The sequence below is a fragment of the Mus musculus genome, chromosome 2 (assembly GCF_000001635.26).
Source record: "Mus musculus strain C57BL/6J chromosome 2, GRCm38.p6 C57BL/6J".
NCBI lineage: Eukaryota > Metazoa > Chordata > Mammalia > Rodentia > Muridae > Mus > Mus musculus.
In genome coordinates this window covers 169,895,961-169,919,116 of record NC_000068.7, presented here as the reverse complement: position 1 = coordinate 169,919,116, position 23,156 = coordinate 169,895,961, and the positions used below count along the sequence as shown (strand labels likewise).

Genomic DNA, 23,156 nt, shown 5'->3' with positions numbered 1-23,156 from the left:
GGAGAAAGTGTACCCTATGCAAAGGGACCACGGTCCTTAGCTCCAGGGAGTCTATGTGGCAAGGTGGGCCTTCCCCAAGAGTTTGAGAAGTTGGAAATCTATGTATTTAACTCCATTTCTTGGGTTTTTAAATATTGGTAGTTAATTCTCAAGTCTAAAAAATCGATAACCCTTGTCGTCAGACCAATTGGAACTCTTGTAATTTATAGAAGATATAAATGGAAGTCATAATTAAAAATAATTAGAAAATCCTTAGGTTTCACTGTGGTACACCCCAGCCTGAATGAACGGCCTCTCCTGTTGCTGTAAGATCATTTAAAAAACAAGGCCCTAGAGCATGCCCTGACATCACTATTCGCTGTTTTTCTCTTTTGTTCTGTTTTTAGTTCAGATCTTCCTCTTTGGGCAAGTCTTCCCTAAACCTGCCTGAAGCAGCACTGTGGGGCTGGAAAGTCATGTGACTGGGAAACCAGTCTGGAGCAAGAATGAGGCCGTTTCCAAACCCTGAAAATTTTGTCCCGAGCCCTGCAGGCGCAGTGCTGTCTTCCCCTTGCTTTGGGCCTGTATGTCCACTACATGGAAGCCTTATGACCTTCACCTCCACCACCCTTGAGATAGTCCTGTAGCCTGGTGGCCGAAGTATAGGTTAAACTTCCTCTCTCTCTGTTAGGACGTGCCCAGCAAGCGCATGTAAATGAAGCATTCTTGAACCTCAGCCTCAGCCAATGATGCTTATTCACTGTAAAACCCCTACCCACTCCCTAAGCTTTATATAGCCCCTGCTGACCCTCAGATAAAGAGAGCTTTCTCGCTGAAAACCATCTCCAGAGAAGGCTATTTCTCCCCCACTCACACCATCTGAGTCCCGCTAACCCACCCACTCAGCTAAGCTCCGTTCCTTTCAGTCTCGCCCACTGTGTAACGACAGGTGCCTGGATACCCTGAGCGCAGAAGCTGACCTGGGCCAGCATGGCATTTCTCCCTGTTCTTCTCCAAGCTGCTTCTTTGGACTGGGCGTAACCTTCTTGAAGCAGCTCTACTACGATTTCCGGAAGACTTGAACTATCTCAAGTTCTGGCCGTCGTAGCCGTTGAACACACATGTGGAATGAGTCACTGTGTGGATCTACTGCATTAGACTAGGTGCTGGGAGATAGTGGGCTGTTTGGTGCCCAAGCGTGAGGAGCCCCCCCCCCCCAGCTCCCACATAAACACTGTCTGCAGAGTTACTGCAATCTCAACACTAGGGAGGTGGATACAGGAGGAGTCTTGGAGCTTCATGGCCAGCCAACCAAGCTAAATCAAGGAGTGTCCCAGGTGCTGTAGGAGACCTGAATACATACACACACATGTAAAAAGCTTGGACCCGTATACAAGCACCACATATATACAGACATGCACACGCATGCACACGCAGGAGCGTGCAGAAGATACCCAGACAACTCAGTCACCTACCCTGCGACCAGAACACAGATGGGAAAAGAATTTCCGTAAACAAGAACCTGACCATCAATATCAACCTCAGCCTTACTGACCAGCGACTGACTCCCGACACTGGGGAACATCCAGAAATCTGTCTACATCCTGGCTTTTACACGATGTCTGCGACTCAGCGCTTGCTAAGATCAGCCTCTTGGCAATGGCTGTGTAGATTTTTTTTTATGACGCCCACAAATTAGTGGGGACACTGACGAGTGTAAACTGCTCTGACAGATGATGGGAAGAGGTCTGACATATTTTCATAGAACAGAAAGCTTTCCTATTTTGAGACATTCTTAGAGGGGGTGAAAAAAAAAGGAGCCATTAGAAACGTTAAAGGTTCAGCAAGAGCCAGTCAGCTTAAGCAGGAAAACACTGATGTCTGCAGAAGGCCTCGTCGTCTCACCTGTCATGAACTTTACTCCAGTCAAACTGTTAGGTCGCTAGTGAGATATTAGCTTGAAGATCCTTAAGAATAGCCCCCCACCCCCATCATCAATACTGTGTAAAAATGGAAACTAAAACCATAGGATGTTGACCATGGCCAGAAGAGTGAGTTCAGAGTGTATCTGTGGCCCTGGGTGGGCACAGGATGTTCTGAGCTGCCTGGAAGGCCACACGATCATTATCAAGCTGGACACACATTTCACCATCCCCTTCCTTAAAAGTCCATCCAGTCGGCCTGTCAATTACCCAGGCTGGAAAACATCCCTAGGGAAAGCTGTCTCTTCTAAACACTTCAGAGACAGTATAAAACCCGCCGAAAGATGCAGACTGGCACGGTGGTCCCTCTCACTCCTCCAGAGTGCTCCATTTTACTCTGCAATAAAACCCTTCCTGTCCCCTGTGCTCCTCTGTGTACCTGCCCTTGAATTCTTGCCACAGGGACCACAAGGACCATGGAGTCAACTGGTGTGGAGCTTGATCCCAGAGCCAATACAGGAATGTAGAAATCCCTTCAGAAGCAAAAGAAACCCACAATGCTGGCATCCAAACACAGCGGCTCTTCAGGGCATCCTAGGCATCTTTCCCTGCCAGTTTCACAACCTTTCAGACACAAAGCACGATTTTCTCTTCTGGGGAAACTCAGACGGAGACAGGACTTTTAGATTTTGAGGACAAGGGACCGAGGGGGAAAAAGAGCAGACAGAATCGCTGTGACAGGAGCAGAGAGATCAGACTTAAGGTCCCGCTGCCATGTAATCATCAGGGTAAGTGGCCACAGGGGCCACAGGGTCCTCTGGGTCTGGAGTGACAAAGATAAGATATAGATTTAAAAGGTGTTAACTAAGGATTACAGGAAGGGAGTGTGTGCTAGCTGTGGGGAGGTACAGGAAGTGCCCAGCCATTGAGCGAATAAGGCATATCAAAAATTAAGTTTGATATGTGTGTATGTGTGTGCCTTTCATTCAAAAATCCGGAGTGCTCTGGCGGGTGGCTAAAAGCTCAAACCCACCAAGAGCTCAGTGAGGATTAACAATTCCCTGCTACACCCTGTAACTGGATTTACTGGCAGTTTCGAATTTAATGTGGTTGCTGGGAATTGAACCCAGGTCCTCTGGAAGTGCACCAAGTGCCTATAACCTTTAAGCCGTATCTCCAGACCCCACCCCAAATCTTAAAAAGAAAATACAATAAAACAAAGTAATAGAAAGCCAACAAAACAGAACAGACTCCACTGAGGGAAACAGAGTGGTCCCCCTGCAGTTCTTATTTGGGCGCAGGTTGGGGCGGGTGGGGGCGGGAGGAATGCTCTGCAAGGCGGGGGCACCTTGGAGACCCATTCTCAATCCTGGCCTCCGTGACTTGTCCTGTCTCACAGATCCCTCTCCACACCTCAGCCCCGATGGATGTCGGCCGTGATGAAATGCTCTTCCCACGAAGCCCTGCGACAGAATATTCTTTTAATTAGTGCCTTCGTAACAATAATTCTAATCATTAGCCTGCGGCTCGCCTCACTTAGGAACACACACAAATGGCAAGAAGTCGATGTTAATTTCAAAACACGTGTAAACAAGGAGCCAGGAAACCTGAGCACAATAACCTTTTGTCATGATTAATGGCAAAGACCGCTGCTTCCCGCCATGCGAGGATGCCACAGGATCTCACCCCTGTACACCTCCGCTTACGTTTTACATCACAGCAACAAACTGTTAGGCAGTAATTTAAAAAGGATGCTTTGACTTTACTGGCGCTGTGATAAAACACCCCCAACAAAAGCAACGGAAGAGATGAGGGGTGTATTTTGGCTCACAGGCTCAGAGAGACCAAGGCAGTCAAAGGGAAGGCACAATAGCCAGAGTGCTACGGAGACCTGTAACATTCCACCGGTGTCTTAGTTAGGCTTTCACTGCTGTGAACAGACACCATGACCAAGGCAACTCTCATAAGGATAACATTTAATTGGAGATGGTTTGCAGGTTCAGAGGTTCAGTCCATTATCACCATGGTAGGAGCGTTTGGCAGGAGGAGCAGAGGGTTCTACTTGCCCATCAGAAGGCAAACCGACTAGCGACTAGCATTCTCAGGTAGCTAGGCGGAAACTATCTGAAAGCCCGCCCCCACAGTGACGCACTTCCTCTAACAAGGCCACACCTCCTAATAGCGCCCCCCCTTGACTTCCCTGGCACCACAGCTAGCAACTCAGAAAGAGAGAGACTGGGAGGTAGGATCTCCAGTGATGCACTCCCCCTCATCACTACCTCTTGACGGCTGCTCAGCCTTCCCACACAGCACCACCAGCTGGGGACCAAGTTCAAACGCTTTCAAACGGAAACAAATTCTGTCTTTCCCCAAACACCAGCTGCTTCAACAGGACAGGAGTTCTGTCCATCTGTCTATCTGAGTCTACAATGCCACTGAAGTGCAGCAGGGTTCCTGCACTCCCCTCCCCCTCCCCCAGTACTTATACTTGAACCCTGGTTTAAACCTGCTCTAAAATGAAGCTACCCCCCAACCCTTTTGACAGTTTTTTGTTGTTGTTGTTGTTGTTGTTGTTTTGTTTTGTTTTTGTTTTGTTTTTTTTTTAAGCAGGGTCTTCCCAAGTAGCCCAAGCTACTCATTCTCCTGTCTCGGCTTCCTGATTGGCTGAGATGACACGTCTATACCACCAGACCTAGTATAATTTCTGTTGAGTGAATGAATAACCAAGTTCCAGAGATGCTGTGGTAGATTGCTGATGAAGAAATGGAATTCTGCTGCTTCAGAGAATAAGACACTAAGTGGACAGAGCCATTGTTTGTCAAAAATATCCAAAAGAACTGAAAAAAAAAAAAAAACCTTCTAAGTTTTGAATCAGGTCTGGCATCTCACACCTACAACCCTACAATCCCAGCACTTAGGAGAGGGAGGCAGGCTTTCTGTGGATCCAGGGCTAATCTGGCTAATCCAGTCCAGCCTGGGCTACAAAGTGAGACACTGTTTCAAACAGACAAACCGAAAGAGTATCTCAGAATTGTTTACATTTTGTTGAAAGATTAGGCACTGTAGCCTGGCTCAGCAGTTAAAAGTACTTGTTGCTCTTGCAGGTACCTCTAGAGTACCTCCCAACCATCTATAATTCTAGCTCCAGGAGATTCACTGACATCTTCTGGCTTCCAAAGGTACCCCATAGCACATATACATACATGTAGGCAAACAGTCAAATGCATAACATGAAAACAAATAACTCCAAAACTTAATCCACTGGTATCCCAAGTCTTCAGAAAATGGGCTGACTGACAAGACTCCTCAAGATCAATGTCTACCATCTGCATTTAGGCTTGTGAATGCGTGGGTGTCCTGTGACCAGGGTACCTCACCTGGCTTTTAAAGGTTTTTCTTGTTTTGTGGGGCCTCACGTAATTACCCAGTTCACAATTTTGGAAAACAGTGGATGGGGGCAACCCATCTTCACTCAGCACAGGGACATCCTAAAATCCGGGGAACATCTGGGGCCCCTAACGATCTCTCTTACCTCTGTCTACTCTGAGTAGCATCAGGATGCAAACCCTGGGACTGAATGGCAGTGCCAGGCCTTGTGACAGACCTGGGATGTCTCTGCTCATTTCCTTTGCTGCCTTTCATATCACTGAACTGAAACGATCAGGCCCGTCAAGAGCAAAGGCCCTGGATACGAGGCCAGTGCATTAAGACGCAGAATAATTGCCGGGTTCTGAGCGGCTGACATGAATCGTTTTACCAAAAGAAGACAATAGAGTCAGTCTCTCTCTCTCTCTCTCTCTCTCTCTCTCTCTCTCTCTCTCTCTCTCTCTTTCCTTCATTGCCAACATATAGGAATTACAGGGATGGGGGTGGGGAGGTGGTAAGAAAAAAATCCCCCCCACTAAGCTTTGCTAATTAAAAGTAATATGTCCCCCACCCCCTTATAGGCAATTTGATAACACAAAACATTTACTTGGGGGCCACAAGGGGAAACAAACTGAGACAGATAAGAAACGTTTTGTGTTCATCCAAGCACGGCTCTGTTAATACGTATTATCCCATTATGGTGCATCAACAAGAGGAGTCTGCTCACCAATGCAAGCAAGAAGCATACACTTATCATCATTTGATAACATGTTTAATGACAGATTGACGGGCGATTTGCAAATGTGAACTGGCGTCAGCTCTGCTAAGTTCAGCTTCTGCCGCCGCCTCTGCTATGCCAGCATATTTATGTGCATAATTTGATTTCTCAGCCACACTGTTAGTACATTTTTAATATTAAGCATGCACGAACAGACAGCCGAACTTAAGTTGCGCTGATGGTTGGAGTTCATTAGACTGAAAAAGATGGGCACACGTGACGGAAATGGAGGTGGCGGGCTCACACTGGAGAAGTGATGCTTAACAGGCATCAGATCCATCCGCAGCAACTGCAGCGAGGCCCACCCGCAGCAGCCTGGTCCACCCGCAGCAGCCTGGTCCACCCGCAGCAGCCTGGTCCACCCGCAGCAGCCTGGTCCACCCGCAGCAGTCTGGTCAACCCGCAGCATCCTGGTCCATCCACCGCAGCCTGGCTTTCAGTCTCGTGTTGGAGGCTGTAGAACTCTGAGGACGGAAGCAAAAGGTAGAAGACGGAGGAATTCCTTGCCCTGCACTCTGGTCAGAAACTTTACATGGAGCACGGAGGAACGGAGGAACGGCAGGCTCTGTTGCTTTCTGAAAGGCCACCCCTTTCGCCCAAACCCCTCAACACTTGGTTCGAATCGCCTTGGCTCACTAGGGATTCTTGCAGGGGCGTGGACAGGAGCCATACCTGTTCGTTCCTCGTGACCTCCGGTCATGCTCAACTGCCCAAGCTGGCCTTTATTTTCCCTCCACGGAGGTGAGGCTCACTGGTGTGTTTTGGGGCCCCCAGCAAGACTGAATTAGGCTGGTCAGTGAGTGTTTGTGTGGCCTAGATGAACGTTTTATCTCAGTCCATGGCCGCTTCCCTATCTGGAAAACCAGCTTAAGAACCTCCCCCATGATAGGGACCCCACAAGAAGATCAACAAAGTTAACTAACCTGAACCCTTGGGGGCTCCCAGAGACTGAGCCACTAACCAAAGAGCATACATGGACTGGACCCAGGTCCCCACCATATGTAGTGGAAGTGCAGCTTGGTCGTCATGCAGGTCCCCCAACAACGGGAGCAAGGGCTGTCTGACTCTGTTGCCTGCCTGTGGATCCTGTTTGCCTAACTGGCCTGCCTTGTCTGGCTGGCCTCAGTGGGAGAGGTCCTGCAGTGACTTGATGTGTCAGGGTGGGATGGTACTCAGAGGAGAAGAGGAGGGGAGGTGGAGACAGGGGCACTGTGAAGGGGGACTTGGAGGAGGGGGCAGTGATCTGGATGTAAAGGGAATAAGTAAATTAATAGAACAAAGAATCTCCCTCACATCAGATCATGCTGCAGCTCCAAGAAATTATAAAAGGGATGGCCTGAGTCCTGCTGTCCGTAAGATGTGAGACCTCTCATTTACCTTTGGTTCTCTGTGTCTCTATCTCTGTCTCTGTCTCTGTGTCTCTGTCTCTGTCTCTGTCTCTCTCTCTCTCTCTCTCTCTCTCTCTGTCAATGTGTATGTATGTATCCCTCCTTTCTTTCCTTTCTCTGTCTTTCTCTTCTCACTAGGTAGCCCTAGTCGCTAGCCTGGAACTCCCTATGTATACCAGGTTGTCCTTCAACTCACAGAGATCTGACTGCCTGTGCCTGTGCCCGTGCCCCTGCCCCTGCCTCCTGAATGCTAGAATTAAAGATGACCACCATCATACCTGCCTCTCAGCATCTCTTAATGCTTCCTATTTCATTTCTGCTCCCCTTTTTGATATTTTAAAACTGTCTGTTTCCTGGGTCCCTGGATCTGGCAGATCATATTTAAATCCAAGCTTCTGAAAAGATGAAGTCGCTGACATTCCATGTGAGTTTTAGACATCATATCTACATCTTAAATGACCATAACCCACCCTATGAAGGCCTCTCAGAACAATATCTGAAATGATATTTCAATTAGAAAGAATTCCAGCATCATTAGCTATAGATTGGGTGGGGTGACAAATCACAGGGCTTCCGTTGACTTTAGGGACAATGGTCATCAGGCATGCTGATGACACGGATGTGGTGTGATGTCAGGAAAGGTAAAGGACACATGTGTAATGATCTTTAAAATGTGCCTGGGACATGGTCGGTCTTCAGTAAGCCTTAGCCAGCTTTTATTTTGCTGTGTTTTGGTTTGCTGAGATGGAGTCTGTTTTTGAGATCCCCTCAGGCGTCACCCTTCTACACCCCAAATTGCCACACTGCAGCCTATCAGTCAGCCAGTCCAATCCTGCACTTGCTTTTGTGAAGTTTTCCTGGGACTGGACCACACCCACTCATTTACATATAATTTACATAGCACCAGTGGCTACTTAGGCATAGCATAGTGCTGAGGTTTTAGGCGTCACAGTGCTGCCTGCAAAGCCTCACCCATTTACTATCAGGTCTTCTGAGGACAGTTTGTCACTCCTGAACATGCTTCAGACTTGTTAGACTTCCTCCTGCTGGGGACCTTTGCGTGCACTGTGACTTCTACCCAGAGCTCTGGTTCCCTAACTCCATGGTCAAATTTCCATTCTTCAGGATTCAGAAAGTGCCCCTGTGACCACTCCTCTAAGGTCACCTACCCACCTAAGGTCTGGTCCCACTGCCATGTACTCTCAGCATTGACAGTATTGTGTTTAATCACCACCAAACAGCCCGGCAGCTCCATTGAGCCACTGGCTTTCTCGCCTGCACTTATACAGAGACTTACTGACACAGACACATTCGTGTCTGCTGCCTGGGCAATGAGGAAGAAGAGAAGACAGGGCTGGAGATATATAGCTCAGGGGCCGAGCACACAGAAGGTTCTACGTTCAAGTTCGATGTCCATGCAGGAAAAGGGAGAAGGACAAATTACATACATGTGCACACACATTCATCAGGGCCTTTCCACAGCCCAGGGAAGAGCATGGCGAACCATGTTTGTGGGATGCTGGGTGATTTGAGCCTTATTTTAAAATTCCTAATCCCAGGGTGATGGGGATGTATTTCATGCTCAAGCCTTTATTGCCTCTGGTGTTAATTTGCTTGCTCTGCCACGTGCTATCATGGAAAGTCACTCGTGGCTATCTGCCATAATTTCTGATGCAAAGTGGCCAGCTTTGAGAACAGGTAATAAAACACCTTGTGACTGGGGGGAGGGGTGCCGAAGGAGTGTGACTGTGCTCACAGTGTCAATGAAGTCCTGTCACCTGTTTTTTTGTGGCAAGCGTGACAGGCTCTGTGTCCTGTGCATAAGGTCTCCAAGGATCTTCCTGGTAAGGCAGGAAAGGAAGGGAGGTCATGCCACAGGCACGTGCCACCATGCCTAGCTTAGCAACCCTGCTTTAAGATCTGTACCTTGCATGCTGAAGTGCTCCAACTAGTTGCTTCTGTCCCTCCCCCCCCCCCCCCCCCCGTCTCTGAACCTTTCTGTCACTCTGTTTTTTGCAAAGATACATGGGCTGTCAGAGAGTGCTCTTAAAGTTCTGGTTGAACCAAGACAGGGGGTTCATCTGGAGCCACCATGAAAGGAGGCAAATGGAGCAGACACACAGTGGCAAGGTCCCATATCTGGGAAAACAGAAGGGGTATGTGTGTGTGTGTGTGTGTGTGTGTGTGTGTGTGTGTGTGTGTGTGTGTGTGCGTGTGTGCTGAGTCACGGGGGGGGGTGTATCCCGTTGAGTCTATGGTTTTCTCTGAATCCTGGGGAGCCCTATCCATGACTGTTATCTTTCCTTTGATGAGACTTCACACCTATCAAGTTCCCTAGAAAGCAACACCCACTTTACAAAGCTTTGTGAGCACACTCTATGTTCATTTCAGCCTATCAAAATCTCTTGTGTTCAAGTGTCGCAGGACCATGCCCAGCTTCACCGGGCAAAACAAGGGAGTTCCTTTGGTTAGCTTTCACTCTTGAGCAAATGCTATGACTACCTGGCTCCACACTGGGCACATGCCTTGCCCATCCACAAGTCTCATGGAAAGAATCAAAAATGGACCCAGTGCTTGATGGACCGATCAGAGGGCTTCCAGGAAGGACTGGGGGACCAGGAAAATCTCTTCACCTCGTGAGGAAGCAGGGCACTGTGTCAGTCCTGTCGACCCCAGAGTGAGACAGCAATGCCAGGGTCATGAGGAGAGAAATGATTGTGAATCCAGCTCATCTCGTGGAGCTTGACCAGGGCAATCTTGTTACTCTTCCGACATCTGCTTATTGTTCCGATTCTGAAGTGACCAGCTGTTAGTGACCCCAGCCTAGAGCCTGTGGGCTCCCTTCCTTCTCTCTTATCTCTCTCCATTGCTGTATTCGTTTTTCTTGATGCTACTTGCTAAATGCCTTTTCACGCTGTTTGAACACACCCTGGTGCTGGGATGGATTCAAGGGCCATTTAGGGTTTCCTATCTCTTCCCCTCCTCTGGTCCACCTGGCCAGTACAACCGGCAGATTGAAAGTCACAACTCCAAGCTCACACCATAATGAGTAGAACTGCTGCATCAAGAGTGTTTGCTCTGTCCTAGAAGTTCCAGGAATAATCCTTCTGTTTTCCTTCTCATCATGTTAATCTTGTCTTCCATAGCATGACATTAAAAAAAAAAAAACCCAGCCTGCATCTGGAGTCATTAAACTTCCCATAGAAGACCAGGAAGCAAAGCTCTTTGTGGTGGCGAACCACAGTCTCCTCAGAATTATCCAACCTGCCACTGTATCATACAAGCAGATGTGGATGGTCTGCAAGGGACTGAAAAACCAGCAAATCCAAAGACTAAAGGGTTTTTGCTTTAAGAACAAACTGTTCTGCCTGCTTCTAAGGGCCAGGCACAGGCCCTAGAGCAGTGCTTCACAGGAGGACATGAGGGCACACTCTGTCATCCCAGGCAACGACACAAGGCTCTCCTTAAGGTCAAGGCCAAGCTGGTCTACATGTCGAGTTCAAGGCCAGTCTCGCTGGGTCAAGACATTTTGCTCTTACCGCTACTGAGGCATAGATCCTGGGCTGAGACTGAGACGGCCTGACCCACATTTCCCATAACCTCAGCTTACCCAGCCTGCCTCCCTGCCCACTAGCGAATTGTCATGCTGTCAGGAATGACGTGGCCCAGGGACTCTCTGCTGTCTCTACTGAGCTTCAGGACAGATCTCTCAGCCTGTGACAAACTTTCCCTTTCAAAATGAAAAACCGTCCCAGGACTGCGGAGAAGACTCAGTGGCAAAAAGCAAGTATTGCTCTCTCAGAAGATCTGAGTTCAGTTCCCAGCATGGGTTGGCAGCTCACAACTTGCTCTAACTCCAGCTCCAGGGGATCTGGTGCCTTCTCCTGTTGTCCTTAGGCTTCTGCATGCATGTGTACACACCTCTCTCTCTCTCTCTCTCCCTCTCCCTCTCCCTCTCCCTCTCCCTCTCCCTCTCCCTCTCCCTCTCCCTCCGCCTCTCTTCCTCTCTTCCTCTCTTCCTCTCTCTCTCTCTCTCTCCCTCTCTCTCTCTCTCTCTCTCTCTCTCTCTCTCTCTCTCTCTCTCTCACACACACACACACACACACACACACACACACACACACACACATACACACACACACACACTAGAAATAAACAGTTGCAAGAGACACAGACAAGACAGCTGCAGAGGCGGTAAACCCCTTGCTTCATGACAACCTTGACTCTCAAGCCAGGCAAGTCATGGTGCTGGGCTTACAAGCTCCTCCATTAAAAATTACCCCTCCTTTCTAATCCCGCAGTTCTTCCCAGTGAAGGTCCTGTCGCCCCAGACACCATGGCGCTTGCTGAGATTTATAGGCAAGTGCTGGTGTTCAGTTATAATTTCCTATTTAAGATCTTGAAAATAGCCTGTAAGGCTCAACACGAGGGCTTCTTTACCATGATATATATAATTTGAAAATTAGCTGGAGGACAGAGGGGATGTGTGTTTTTGATCGGGCAACCCCGTGTCTCTGAGGTCGCAGCTTGACAAGGTGAGCTGGAGGCAAGGCACCGAGTGCTTAGGCAAATGCGTCTCTAAGTGTCTCTGACTTTCCAGCATTCCTGGCCTCTTCCAGTTCACTCACTTGTCCAAGGGCAAGACCACAAATGGCGTATTTACAGGAGGGTCTTTTCCTCCATTGTTAGGGACACCCTTGGTTTCTTGACATAGACCTTTCCCATTTAAATCATGCTGTCAGAAAGCAAGCAGGACAGAAAAGAATTGTAATTTCTGGCCGAGGCCATGAAAACTTGAGTGAACAAGACCAAGAAGAGATCGTGGGGACACCTCGAGACCCAAGGCCATGTCGACTCTATGTAGAAAAGGAACAAGGGGACTTTGTACTGCTCTGGCATCTAGGGAATGGGTGTGGTGAAGAAGGGGTCAGGACAGAGAAATCCAGCCTGCAGGGAGGAGAAGATGGGATGTGTTTTTGTCTGGTTGACTCTGAGAACTCTCGGGTGCTTACATTTTTGTCAACCCTCTGTGACCTTGTGACCTAGCCACCGTTCCCTGGCTTGCCTCAGCGTCAAACTGCTACAATTACGGATCGCTCATTTATTGACATTTGACACCCTCCTCAGCCTTCCCCGGATCCACAGAACTCTGCCGCCAAACTGAGTCATTAGGGGATATTTCAGCTGTCATGGGCATGCTGAAGAGGACATTAAATCATTCCGCAAAAAAAACAGCATGTGACTCCAGTTCATCTCGGGAGTAAATCTCCCCTGATACCCCCAGTTGGGACTATTTAGTAGTGGTGTTCAAAGGAGGAAGGCAGACGGGAGAAAGAATTGAGTTAGGAGGAAAACCAGGGAGGAGGCATACACACGGGGACCTCTCACTCCTACTTCGATCTTAGGACGTGTAAAGGGAGTGTGTTCTTGGATCACCATGCGCTTTTTGTGGGACAGAGCCTGGGAAGGCGTGAGTGTGAGCTGGACTGGTCTCTGCAGATGGAGAGAGAGCCTCTGTATTCCGATCCTCTGAAGCCCCTCAAGTCTTAAATGAGGAAGCCTACAGGGTTTATCCCCTCAGCCTCATTTCCTTGAGTTGCTGTTCCTTCCCTGTTGTTGCTAGACTCCGGTGTGTCTTCTGCATGACCCACAATTCCTTGCTCGCTCTTCTGCTTCCCACAGTCATGGCCCATACAGTCCATACAGCCCAACCCTCTGAAGTTTCTTTGCCAGCTCCCATCATCCCTCACTGGTGTATAGTGTCTGTTTTAATCCCTCTCACCCACCCCACACATTATTCACGGTAAACATTAAAGAAAAAAAAGGAGAAAATTGGGCCTTTGTTTAAACACCACCAGTGGTTGTCAGTGGGCTCAGGGGTCATTGGGTGGGGGATCCAATTCTTCACACAACCCTGACATGTCCCATGCCCACCTGCAGCCTGTGACGATGACTGTAACTACTTTGTTCTTACCTCCCCTCCAGAAAGCTCTACCCCACCTACCATGAGCCTGACTCCTGCTCAACCTCCTCTCTCTGCTCCCTTGGCCCGTGTTGGAAGCACGTGGCCACCGTAAGATCCTGCATAGTGTGCTTCTCTTTCTCCATGGCCCCTGGGCACCCCAGAAGTGGTCGCTTGTATTTATGTGCTCAGTAAGTGCTAGCTATTAGTGTCATTACCATCCGATGCTCCTCTGATTCAGATGCAAGCCTTCCTTCCTGCCTTCCACCACTTTCTCTCTCCTTTTCTCCTTCTCCTCCTCCCTTCTCCCCTCCCCTCTTCCTTCCCTTCTTCTCGATCTTCCTCTTTTCTTCCTTCTTGTCCCTTACTCTCTCCCTTTCTTCCCCTTTCCTTTTTAACTCCCCTTCCTCTCTTTCTTCCCCTTCCCTCCCTTCTCCCTCCCTCCATCTTCCATCTTTCCCTCCCTTCCTTTTTCCCTTTCTTCTTTGAGTCATCCTTGTATCTGGCCTCAGAAGCTATAGGCCTTTCCTTCCAAATCCGACCCAGAAAGGCATTTCTTAAGCCAGATGTGCAGACCTTGTGGCAGAACATCAGTCTCCACGACAAATAATGTATAAGGTGCTCTGAAAATCTTTCTCACTTCCTCATGCTTTCCTGGACTCCGCAAAGCCCGAGGACACCTTGGCTGGACAGCTGTCATGTGCTGGGCACTGCTCTAAATGTCTTACACTATTGTCTATTGATCTGTCTGTAAAAGACTGACAGCAAGTATTATTCATTTTATGCATAGCTGGTGTCAAAAGGAAATTATTCTCGTCTCCTAGGGAGCCTCCTCCTCTTCCTCCTCCTCCTCTCCCTCCTCCTCTCCCTCCTCCTCCTTCTTTTCCTCCTCCTCTTCCCCCTCCTCCTCCTTCTCTTCCTCCTCCTCTTCCTCCTCCTCCTCCTCCTCCTCCTCCTCCTCCTCCTCCTCCTCCTCCTCCTCCTCCTCCTCCTCCTCCTCCTCCTCCTCCTCCTCCTCCTCCTCCTCCTCCTCCTCCTCCTCCTCCTCCTCCTCCTCCTCCTCCTCTCCCTCCTCCTCTTCTCCCTCCTCCTCCTCTCCCTCCTCATTTCCTTCCTCCTCCTCCTCTCCCTCCTCCTCCTCTCCCTCCTCCTCCTCTCCCTCCTCCTCCTCTCCCTCCTCCTCCTCTCCCTCCTCCTTTCCTTCCTCCTTCTCTTCCTCCTCCTCTTCCTTCTCCTCTCCCTCCTTCTCCTCCTCTCTCTCCTCACCCTCCTCCTTTCCTCTCCCTCCTCCTCCTCTTCTCTGTCCGTTCTAATTTTTGTAGGGTCGTCTGGATTCTAACAAATACCATGCTGTCCCAACCTGGCATATGCTCTGCCCTGAGCTTCAGGGCAGGTTTAGAGGTGCCATGAGAGTTAGGCCGAGGTTCAGGTAAATATCTACTACACTGCTCAGCCCGGGTTCTTCAGTCAGTCTCACAGAAACCATGTTCTACTGTTTGAATGAAGTAAAATCCCGATGAGCATCTGTCCCCATGGGGCTGAGAAAAGTCACACGGCATCCAGGAGCCATGGTGTCATCCTCTCAGATCCAGCCTTGCTTCCCTTCTCCCTCTGGCTCTGTGACAGTGCAGAGCACAGGTTAGCTCTAGGTGGTCTATCCTCTGTGCGGGCTGAGGCCTTCTGGTAGGTGGGATCAGTCTCTGAGGTCACAGTTCTAGCCAAATTCCCAGCAGACACCAGGTGCCTGTTCTCTCTCGAGAGTCTTTGCTTGTCTTTATTTAATGGGGATTATAGAAGCAGAAGGTGGAACTTGGCTTATCATGTCACGATGGCCTTTGTTCTTCTTGTGGTCAAAATAGTTAGACAGTTCTACCTATGTACATTATAGGGCTGAAGGTCAATGTTAACAGCTATGAGATGTGTTATGTGTGCCCACGCACGTGCGTGCACGTGCATATGTGTGCTAGCGTGTGCTTGTATGCATGTGTATGCATTTGTATGTGTATGTGTGTGCACTCAGTAGTGCATGTGCGTAGAACCCCTGGTGCATATCCTCAGGCGTTGCCTATCTTATTTTTTAAGACAGAGTTTCCTACTTTCACCAAGTAGGCCTGCTGGGCAGACAGCTCCAAGGCTCTGCCTGTCTCGATCTGACCACTCACAGCTTTTAAGGCATGAGTTCTTGGATCTGAGTGAAGAACCTTGAGCTTCTGTGGCAAACGCTTTACCGTCTTAGCTGTCTTTCCAGTCCCTGATTAACAGGTTGTTAACCAAGGCACCCTGGGCACCAGATGCTCTCTGTGGCTGCTTTGTCCTTCACTCTGATCTTAGTTCATGAGAACCAGTAAGTTTGGCCTTCGTACAGCCATATGACGGGAGAGGCAGCTGGGAGCAGAGTGGTGATATGGCTGCTCCATGTTCTCTGAGGCCCCAGTTACTCGAGTCTGCATCCTTCTCCCCTGACTTAGCTGGTCTACAGTTCTTTCTCAGGATTCTGGGGGGCAAGAATCCCACCTCCCGAGACAGCTGACGGGTCTGCCCTCCACTCCCATTTTCCATCCTCTTATGATTCAGGGATGGAGTGATACTGATTGGTTCTTCAGCTTCTAAGGCAGAGCAAAGATGATCAAATAGGGGCCCATCACCATGGTTACAGCATCCAAGAGAATCCAGAGGAAGGCAGCCATGGGATAAAGTGAAGGCCCTAGCAAATGCGTGGAAAGGAAGCATCGGCAGACAATTGGACAGGACACAATCCTCTGACGAGCCAAAACAGAATTATCTGACTGTGAAATTGAGCAACGTAGCATTGAAAATAACATAACTGGAAACATATATATTTTTTTCTCATCGTAAAAAAAAAATCACATAAAACAGGGCAGAGTGGTAGAAAGTTGTCTGTGCTGAAGATCTGGGCTCTGGAGGGATTGCTCCTATCCTGTTTACCTCTGCTCTGAGAGAAACAGCTCTGTCCACACCTCACACGTTCGTGTAGTAAACACTCGATGGAATCTGACTGAGGTTCACCAGGAGGATGCTCAGAGAATGCTTGCAATTCTGGTCCATACTTGACTCTATCCCCTCTATGTCCTACCTCTTTGGTCTCTGGGGTATCATGGTTGCTATGTCCTTACAGAATTTAAGGGAGAAACTGAGGCTGCACACGCAAGGGCCCGACCTCACCATGCTCATCACTTGGTCTTTGCGAAGCAAGGGCTCAGCTCTGTAGTTCACAGCAAATAACTGGTGTTAGTGAAGGCTATCCTGTGAGCTTAGTGTGCAGGTACTGAGGACAGTATTCTCAGGTATGGTGAGGGCATGTCCATGAAAAGGAAACTCAGGTGCCTTTCTTGTGTTCCAACACACACACACACACACACACACACACACACACACACACACACACACTATACACACACAGAATACACAAACACATACCACACACACCCCATACACACACACACACACACACACCATACACATACATGTACATACACACATATCCTACACACACACAAACACACACATAGGACACCATATACAAATAAACACATACACAACACACATACCACACACACACACATGCACAAACACACACACACACACCATACACAGCATATACACACACAGAGAATACACAAACACACACCACACACTATCAGGAATCCATGGCATCTCCACAGAGCCCTTTATGGGTAGATTTCTCTGTGCCCAGTGTCTTATTCCCATGGTTTTTATTTCTTCAAAGTTAAATTTGTGACTAACAGTAGTGTCCCTTTGTCTGTTCCAAGACCATTTAAAAGCATGTCAATTCTTTATGCTAAAGAAAACACCAAAAGAAGAGGCGACTGTACCTACTGTGACTGACAGAGCAGTCAACCCAAAGCAAGGCTCAGTGAGCATGAGTCTTCTGTTTCAGTGTTGGTGGAAACAACTATGACAGTGGATACTTTAGCAGGCATAGCTCTCTCTGTGAGTGTCACCACGCTTAATCAGTATCACCTGAGCATCATAGCACCAGCCCCAGAACCATCACCTCCTCAATGTCCTCTTTCTCACCACCATGATTAGTGATCATCCCATGCCGGCATCACCAGCGTGGTCTTTACCATCTCATTCTAACAATAGCATCATCATCACCGCTGCCACCATCAGCAACATCTCTACCAATGCCACTATAATCATCACCATCATGATCTCGCCAACATCATCATTACTATCACATCAACATTATTAATATCACATCAATACCAACATCATCACTATCACCATCATCACCACAAATGTGTCAATGTCAGTACAATTGTAATTCCCGTCACTATCAACTCATCACCACCATCTCCATCACCATCATCATGATCATCATCACCACCGTCATCATTCCGATCATTACCACCATGATCATCATGATCATCAAGTTCCTTTGGTGTTTGCTTGTCCAGTGCCAAGGATCGCCCTGGACCATCTCATTTAATCTGGAGTACAAATTTAGGAGTGAGAAAGGAGACCGCGAGGTCACTTATGCTCCCACGATCTACTCTGGGGTCTTTCAGCAGGCTGGACGTTTTGAGTTTTCTGGGGGTTTGCACCCTCGCTGGAAGGCTGGTATTGTAAGTTCATCAGGGATGAAGAGTCTGACACTCACAGAGGGGCGGTGCCGCTGGGACTTGGGGTCAGGTATGATGAATCTGAAGTCTCTTCTGGCCTCTGAGACTCAGGGCAAGAATGCTTCAGACTATCTGGGTACCCACTACAATTCTGGGGGTAGACCAACAATCTCTTTAGTGCTCACCACAGCCCCGTGACAAAGAGACTGGGTGGTTCTACAGTGATTAAATTAAATATCTGTCCTTCTGGGCTTCAAATGTCACCGGGAGTCATCTGAGAGGAGAAGCTTCGTAGAGGAATTACCTAGGTCTGGCTGGTTGGTGGGTGTGTCTGTGAGTGGTTGTCTTGATTATTAACTGAGAGGAGGGTCCTGCCACTCTGGGCTATTCCACTTGTGGTGCTTTGAACTGAAATGGCCTCCGCAGACTCAGAGGGAGTGTATTATTGGAGGGGTGGCCTTGTTGGTGGAAGTGTATCATGGGAGTGGAGGGGTTGGGGGCTGGGGTGGTCTTTGGGGTTCAAAAGCTCAAGCCAGGCTCATGGTTACTTTTTATTCCTGCCACCTGTCTGTCTGGATGTAGGACTCCCAGGTATCTTTCCAGCACCGTGTCTGCCTGCAGGCCACCATGCTTCCCACCATGATCATAACAGACTGAACCTCTGAACTGTAAGTCAGCCCCAATTTAGTTTTTTTTTCTAAGAGTTGCCGTGGTCATGGCGTCTCTTCAGAGCAATGGAAACCCAAAGGCACCATTCTTTGGGCAATCGGTTCTTGGCTGTATAAAACAAAACAGAACAGAACAAAACAAAACAAAACAAACAAATAAAAACCAAAAAATGAGACAGGGGCTAGAACATGGCCCAGCAGTTAGGAGCACTGGCTGTTTTTCCAGAGGACTCAGATTTGATTCTAGCACCCACATGGTGATTCACAACCATTTTAACTCCTGTTCCAGGGTAGCTGATGCCCCCTTTTGGCCCCAGTGGGCACTGCATGCACATGCCTCATGGACGCACATGCCGGCAAAACACCCGCACACATTAAAAAACCAAAACAAACAAACCAAAAAAACCCAAAACAACCTAGCTAAAAATCAGAAGATGGCCTAGTCGGCCATCAGTGGAAAGAGAGGCCCATTGGTCGTGCAAACTTTATATGCCTCAGTACAGGGGAACGCCAGGGCCAAGAAGTGGGAGTGGGTGGGTGGGGGAATGGGTGGGGGAGCGTGTGGGGGACTTTTGGGATAGCATTGGAAATGTAAATGAAATAAATACCCAATTTAAAAACTGACCCAGGAAGTGAACCAGAGTTTGAGCTGGAAAGCAGTGCTTCTGTCTGCAGGCCTTGGGTTGCTGCTCTGACTTCTGTCAGTAATGGATCGAGACCTGGAAGCATCAGCCAACATAACCCCTTTTCTTCCTTACCGTTTTTTGGTCACAGTGTTTTAATATTACATTGCAGAATGTAACGTGGACAGTAGCCAACTGAGATAGATATTTGAGAGCAATTACCATCCATTTTTCATTAATTGTATGAATTCTGTAGACAGCCTTTGAAGCCCAGCTCAGCACTCATCGCTGGGTGAGGAGGCCCAGCACAGCTTGACCAGGAGAAGCTAAGCTTTAGACTCCACATGCTTCCCATACAATGGGGCAGGAATCCTGGTTTGACACCTTCCCTACCCAGGCTTGATCTCTGCCTCATCTGACCACACCCAGATACATGCCAGTACCCCACAAGTACAACGACAACATCATTTCCTGTTTAGAAGGAGCCACTTCTGGTTCCTAGGTTCCAGTCTTCCTGGCTCCACATGCCAAAATGAATGTAAGTAACTCAGGTTCTGGGTTGTACAAACTCAATTCACACTCTGCATAGAATGCAGATTCGGGGGAAGATCTAAGATTAGAGCAGAAAGATATTTCGGGGCTACTAGGCATCCAGATATATGTCTCATGCTTGAGGTATTTCCCCAGCTCAAATTCTTCATATCCTTCCCCAAAGATCCAAAGATCTCAGCCCTCGGGGACGAAGCCAACCCTGCTGCCTCCCTGCGCAGCAGTGGTCAGTCCTTGGGAAGCTGGAGAGACAAGCACCGATGGAGGCCTGTAAGCCTAGCTCTCCCAGGTTTACGAGAAGAGCGGCCTCAGGAGGGGCCCCTGAACTCTTCCAACTCCATTTTCCTTAACTGAATAAAAGCAAAGGTAAGATCATCCAAACCACCATTTCCAGAAGCTGCAGGACAGATTCAAAAGCAACGCTGGAAACGGCTTAGTCTGGGCTTAGCGCACATGAAATGTTCAATAGACAACAGGGTTGGTTAATGCCTTGGGATTTGTTTATTCCTTGCTTGGTTTGTCTATCTATCTATCTATCTATCTATCTATCTATCTATCTATCTATCTATCTATCTATCCACTTACTCATTCATGTGTGTATGTATGTACCTATGTATGTATGTATGTATGTTTGTAAACAATGTACGTGGGAAGCATGTGTGTGTGTGCACATGTAGAGACCAGACTTTGATATTGGGCATTTCCTCCATCACTCTTCACCTTGATTTTAGAGACAGTCCTTTTGGTGAGCCCCGAGCTTGCCCATTTAGCCTGTCTCTCCGGGCAGTGAGCACTTGTCTCTGCCTCTCCTCTGCTGGGATTACAGATGCGTGATGCCATACTTGGCTCTTTCGGTGGGCGCAGAAGATCCAGGTTTCCGTGCTCAAACAGCAACCAACGGGGCCGTCTCTAATTTACTAGGAGTCTGTGAGCGTCTGACTTTGGCTCTAGGAGACATGCAATGTCCCCTTGGCGGTTTTAAGAAGGGAGTTATTTGGATCAAGTGGAGAAGGCACAAGTGACAAGGTTCATGTGGTAGGAGCAATGCGTGTTTAGAGTTGGTGGAAGTTGCGTCTCCATCCTCCCTTACCCCTGAGTATGCGCCTGGGGTCTTCAGCGTCGCTGAGCCTCAGTGTCATTTTGTGCAGTCTGCATTCATACCCACACCTGGATGACTGTTGAAATGAGTGAACTGTGCTGATCTGATGAGGAGCAGGCAGAGACTGATGCTTCGCCTCTCCCCTCCTGACCGCCAGCCTTCTCTCAGGCTTCTGTTTTCCTCCATTCCACTCAGGAATTAACAGCCAGCTGTCTTTCACACCTCCCCTGACAATCTCCACAGTCTCCACTCCCAGGTCAAAGTCCTTTCTAGAGACCCTTAGAGACACATGTATCTCTCCTTGGCGGCATTTCTCACCGGCATGTTTTGCTCACTTGTGATTGTGTGGCTGTCAAGTGCCTCTCTGCTTGACTGGAGCACTGTGAGGCGACAGTGTCACCATGACTGGCCCGTGTCCCCAGCATCCTGCTTAGAGATTGTAACAAGGCAGGTGCTGAACAGATATTTGAAAAATAAAACAAAATAGATTAACATTATAACCCGTTATTAGTACAGAAGTGATTCTTCATATAGGCCATGATGGAGAATGAAATGGCCTCTATGTGGGAAAGCCCACAGAAATGTCCTTAATTTGGGAAGAGGTTCCCCGTGTTACCAATCTGGCCTACCAGATTAGTATTATATAGAAGTGTGTGGGCTCTGAAACCAAAGCCTAAGTTATTTGGTAATCTAATTGGTAAAATGAGAAGGGATCAAGTTGGTTACATACTTGCCATGCAAACGTGAAGGCCTGAGCTTGGCCCCCAGCTCTCATGGATAAACCATGGATAAACCAGGCTGGCTATTGCCTTCAGTGTTCGGCTTCTTGTGGCTCTTAGTGTCTGTCCTGGGCCTGCTTGGCTGGTCTCATCCCAGAGGGACCCTCTTAGTGTATAAATAAATTATGTCAATTTGGCTGTGGCTGTGGACATGGGGAGATCCAAGATGGAGAGGCTGCATCTGGTCTGAGCCTGTCTAATGTGGGCTCCACTGTAAGTGTCAGGAGGTACCACACGCTGGAAGAGAGGGGAAATCAGACACGCCTCCTTCCCTTTCTCATCTCAAGGCAAGATCGCAAGTAGCCCAGGCTGATCCTGAACTCCCTCTGTAGGCAGTGATGACTTTGAGTTTCTTAGCCTCCTGCCCCCTTTCTCCCCTGCTGATATTCTAGGCGAGCATCACTACAGCTGGCTTACGGTGCTGGGGATGGAACCCAGTGATCTGAGCATGCTCAGTGAGCACTCTACCCATCGAGCTCTCTCCTCAGTCCCTCGCTCCACTCACTTTTCTTGTCAAGAGCCCACACCTGTCATAGCAGGCTCACTCCCCGAAATAACTCGTTCATTCCTGCGACATTGCCTTGAATCTTAATCATGTCTTCAGAGTTGTGCCTCCTGATACTGCTCAGTGGCAAGTAATGTCACAGAGGTTTTGGGAGTGGCACTTGAGAGGTCATGAGGTCCTGTGAAGCCTCTGTTGAGCCTGCATTGTGACATTTAAGTCTGTCTGGCAAGCACCAGCACCTGGACCTTGCCCGTCCTGTTTTGGTAATCCTTGGTTTTGTTTTTGTTAGTTTTCAAGACAGGGTTTCTCTGCATAGTTTTGGCTATCCTGGAACTCACACTGTAGACCAAGGAAGGCTGGCCTTGAACTTAGAGACCTGCCTCTGCTTCTCAAGTGCTGGGATTAAAGGTGTGTGCCATCACCGCCTGGGTGTCATCCTTGGCTTTTAAAAGGCACAGGACCCACAAGCAGTGCCTGACTACAGTGCCTGAGCGGAGGAGCTTCTCACAGCTGTCGGGATGTGCCATGAAGCAACCACTGAGGGCCAATGTCACCACCCAGGGGTGAGGCTGAGCCATGGACCTTTGTATGTTAGTAAGGACATTGGCTAGCTTTCCAAGAGCTAACGTTGGTTCAACGTTAGAGTTGGCAGGGGGACTGAGTATTTCTGGTCTCCCAGCTTTCTAGCTAGCGTTTGGGCGTGCAAGAACACTTCATTATTTGTAATAAGCACAACTGAGGTATAGCCACTGGTATTTTATGTACTTATTTTATTTTTAACAAGTTGTATGTTGTGATAATGTTGACATCAGTATTGAAGTGCACTCAGTTTATTTTTGTGGTGTGTGTGTGTGTGTGTGTGTGTGTGTGTGTGAGTGTGCACATGTTTGTGTAAGCAAATACAGGTGTGCTGTGTGCACATGTCTTGAAG

At 48.5% G+C, this 23,156-nt stretch overlaps 1 protein-coding gene across 7 annotated transcripts in view; it reads right to left on the bottom strand.

The window, feature by feature from the left end:
- Nucleotides 1–23,156, bottom strand: part of Tshz2 (teashirt zinc finger family member 2) — a 440,243-nt gene that overhangs the window by 153,635 nt on the left and 263,452 nt on the right. For 2 of the 7 annotated variants that reach the window (XM_006499423.4, XM_006499425.4), the window contains exon 3: nt 6,023–6,509. The exons of 4 other annotated variants lie outside the window; for them this stretch is intronic. Coding sequence is in view for 1 of the 3 variants with exons in the window: in XM_006499425.4 (XP_006499488.2) it covers nt 6,508–6,509 (2 nt within the window). In the remaining 2 variants the exon portion in view is untranslated. Of the gene's footprint in view, nt 1–6,022; nt 6,510–23,156 lie in introns of those variants that run through there. One more of the 7 variants, NM_001363023.1, reaches the window with a different exon arrangement.